This window comes from Pseudomyrmex gracilis, unplaced genomic scaffold (genome assembly GCF_002006095.1).
Source record: "Pseudomyrmex gracilis isolate BER0280 unplaced genomic scaffold, ASM200609v1 scaffold_502, whole genome shotgun sequence".
Taxonomy (NCBI): domain Eukaryota; kingdom Metazoa; phylum Arthropoda; class Insecta; order Hymenoptera; family Formicidae; genus Pseudomyrmex; species Pseudomyrmex gracilis.
In genome coordinates, this window is record NW_018021086.1 from 1 (window position 1) to 3,504 (window position 3,504).

At 36.6% G+C, this 3,504-nt stretch overlaps 1 protein-coding gene across 3 annotated transcripts in view; it reads left to right on the forward strand.

Annotated features, from left to right (window-relative positions):
* The first annotated feature begins 892 nt into the window (after positions 1-892).
* LOC109860898 (WW domain-binding protein 2) overlaps positions 893-3,504 on the forward strand; it is a 4,537-nt gene continuing 1,925 nt past the window's right edge. Inside the window, exons 1-4 of one of the 3 annotated variants that reach the window (XM_020440312.1) lie at positions 893-1,127; positions 1,481-1,815; positions 2,043-2,195; positions 2,600-2,767. In XM_020440312.1, the coding sequence (XP_020295901.1) occupies positions 1,072-1,127; positions 1,481-1,815; positions 2,043-2,195; positions 2,600-2,767 (712 nt within the window). In that variant the 5' untranslated portion in view covers positions 893-1,071. Of the gene's footprint in view, positions 1,128-1,480; positions 1,816-2,042; positions 2,196-2,599; positions 3,499-3,504 lie in introns of those variants that run through there. The other 2 variants (XM_020440314.1, XM_020440313.1) reach the window with 2 other exon arrangements.

Genomic DNA, 3,504 nt, shown 5'->3' on the forward strand with positions numbered 1-3,504 from the left:
TTTTCACTATGCTCATAGCCAATCGCGCGTATTTTTTCATGTGAGATGAAAGTGCGAGAAATGAGAATATTCGACAAAGATACACAATTGACCCCGAGATCTAAGATTTGAGAAGCGACTATGAATTCGGGCCTTACTTCTTATAAAACCTAATTTATCGAGATTTTGGACTTTGTATCAAGATATCTTCGTTGGGAAGGCACGGAGAAAAAAAAACCACGAAATACTTTTTTTCGTGCCTCGATCTCAACTTTGGATTGAGTCTAGGCCAAACTCGATTGGTTTAGCCGATTCTTGAGATCTAAAAATCTCGAAATGCATAAATGGCCATTCTCGCGTATAAAGAGCCGTCTACAATGGAGAGTTGTAGGCCGTAACAGTAAGAAATTGACAAATCACAATCGATTATTCTTCTGTACTTTGTCTGTGATTGGTCAATTACTTACTATTACGGCCTACAACTCTCCATTGTAGACGACCCTTAAGGCCTGTTCTACAATACAGTCGTAAGCTCTAAGTCGTAAGAAATTGACCAATCACAGATAAATCACAGAAGAATAATCGATTGTGATTGGTCAATTTCTTACGACTTACGACTGTATTGTAGAACAGGCCTAAAGAGCCGTCTACAATAGAGAGTTGTAGGCCGTAATAGTAAGAAATTGACCAATCACAGACAAAGTACAGAAGAATAATCAATTGTGATTTGTCAATTTCTTACTGTTACGGCCTACAACTCTCCATTGTAGACGACCCTTAAGAGGCACGGGGTACCTCGCGCAGCGCGCGCGCACTTTGTTTGCGCGTATACTTGGCGCGAGGCACTATCATGCCTCTTGATCGCTATCGCTATTCCNTCCATTGTGCAAGGGGCTTTAGAATGGCGTATGGACCAACCTGAAGCGGTCTACTTAGCCACTTCGCACCAATACCAATAGACGCAGTATAATTCTCTTGATAACTGGCGATTTTCGGAGTTCTTAGAAACACGTATGTCATCGAGAGAAGTCTAACTGACTGACGTTCGGCGTAACGTTCTGATCATCTTTTGTATTTTGACGTAAGAAAACCATGTCATTGAACACGGCACACGCAAACGGCGGAGTTCTTCTTCACGCTGGTGAATGGTAAGAGTTGCAAAATGTTTTGTAAATGATTCGATTTACTTTAGTCGCACAAAATTATTTATCTGGAATATTCTCGATCTCATGACGTCTGCAACGTAGTACCGCCATAGCCTTTCCGTGACAATTAGCTTGTTGTCGACATCCGTGTCAGTTGATCAAACTCAGCTTTACAATTACACACACTTCAATTATACAATCATGCAATTTACATTTATGTTCAACGACGAAATATCTAGTTTTACATCTATCTTCTCGCACATGTTACTTATGCTAATTGTAATTACTGTACAATTGCATGTGAAAATGTACAATCATGATAACTGATAACTTTAATTGTGTAACTGTGCTTTCAGCATCATACTATTTTGTGACAATGTCACCATGGAATTTCATGGTCAAGAACAAGCTGAATTTTATGGAAAAAAAGAAGGCAGATTGTACTTGACTACTCACAGAATGATCTTTAATGCTAAAGATCGGAAAGAGAAAATGCAATCATTCAGCTTTCCATTTGTCACATTGAGCGGAATTGAACTAGAACAGCCAGTGTTTGGCGCTAATTATATATCAGGCAAATGCCGCGCCCAACCAAATGGTAACTGGATTGGAGAATGCAAATTCAAATTGCGATTTAAGAGTGGCGGAGCAGTGGATTATGCACAAGCTTTGCTAAGAGCTGCATCAATGGGTAAGACACATACAAATGAAACAAGATATATAAGACATTTCATGATTGATATACATTGTGATCATACAATCTAGTTTTATGATTTGTACATATAGAGAATGTTGTATCTAGGTTTTTATATGTAAAGAGTATTTTATGCATATTCAGTATATGTCAGATTTCACAACATTAAATGTGTGAACATGTGATATTTTATTGTATAAATATATTGTATTTATGATTTTTAGCTCAACGTAATGGTCCACAGGATGATGCACCACCACCATATGTACCTCCAATGTCTGAATGGTATCCAGCACAACCTTCAGCTTACAGGCCTTCACCAAATGGATATTATGGATGGATGCCTCCGACTAATGTGTTTCCAGATGTTCCACCAGGTTTAATATTAGCTTTATGGTTTTATGTTATTTATTATTGACACTTGTATAAAGAATATTCTAGAGCATGCACATGTATCAAAAATCGTAAAAGCTAATTATTTTTAGCCGTTTGTAATTGCAAAAATTTGATGTAAAACATAAGCTGGATTAAGTAATTTTTTTTTCAGTATGTTGCAAAAATTCCTGTGCATGACTTAGATTGAATCCAGATATTATATATCTACTTTTACTTCTAATAAAATGAATCAAAATGTTCATGTCAACATGAAAATGACACAAACACAGGTTCAATCTAAAAGCTATGCAAAAAATCTGTGAATTTGTCTTAAATTAAATCGATTTTTTAATTTGTTTTTAATTTGGAGTAGCATGCAATATTGAACTAATTTTTTTTTTTCTAGGAAATACGGTCTTCATGACAGATAGTCCGCCACCGTATCCCGGTATACAGCCGGGATACGGATACGCGAGCGGACCACCCCATCAAGGCGTCGCAGGTGCAACAGGACAGCCAGCTGTTCCCGGATGGGCCAATCCCAATTACAACGGTCAGCCGATGTCTAGAGAAGGTGCGTATCCCAGCGGTTATGGGCAACCACCTTATAGTGGGTATGGACAACCGCCTTATAGCGGTTATCCGTCTAATCCGCCACCATACTCGCCGTATCCGCAAAGTGGCTATGCACCACCCCCTGGATCTTATCAACAGCCAGCACCCTACAACCCGTATCCACCTCAATACTAAATTGTAACGAATGTACAGATTATATCTAATTATGTGACTGTGTAAATTAAGTTGTCAAATTATGAGTTATGAAAAGTATGATATTTAACGCTTCAAGATATGTTGTCACACGTAATGATGTTACTTTGTGTATGAGTATATGCATAATAACATTTAGGAGAAAAGCAACAATAGTTTAAATACCACTTGGGAACAAAAAAGAAAGTAAACTGCAAAATAAGTATCTTAACATGTTCCGTGCCGTATCTTAACATAATTTTCCATTCACGTCATTAAATGCTTTATGTTGTTCACATAATTTATATTGTATTTATAGTGTGTTACACAACTTATGAATGTATAATAAATTTATTCTATGTGTGATAATTATACGTATTAATATATGATGTAAGACTTTAATGATGGAAATTGCAAACGGAGGGGCCTGAATGGAAAATTTATTTTTATGACACAGAATATGTTACATATCTATAATAAAATATATATAGCTTTATGTGTATAATTTTCCTTTGGAATGCAAATAATACAAAAAATTACATGTTACTATCATGAGATTATAGT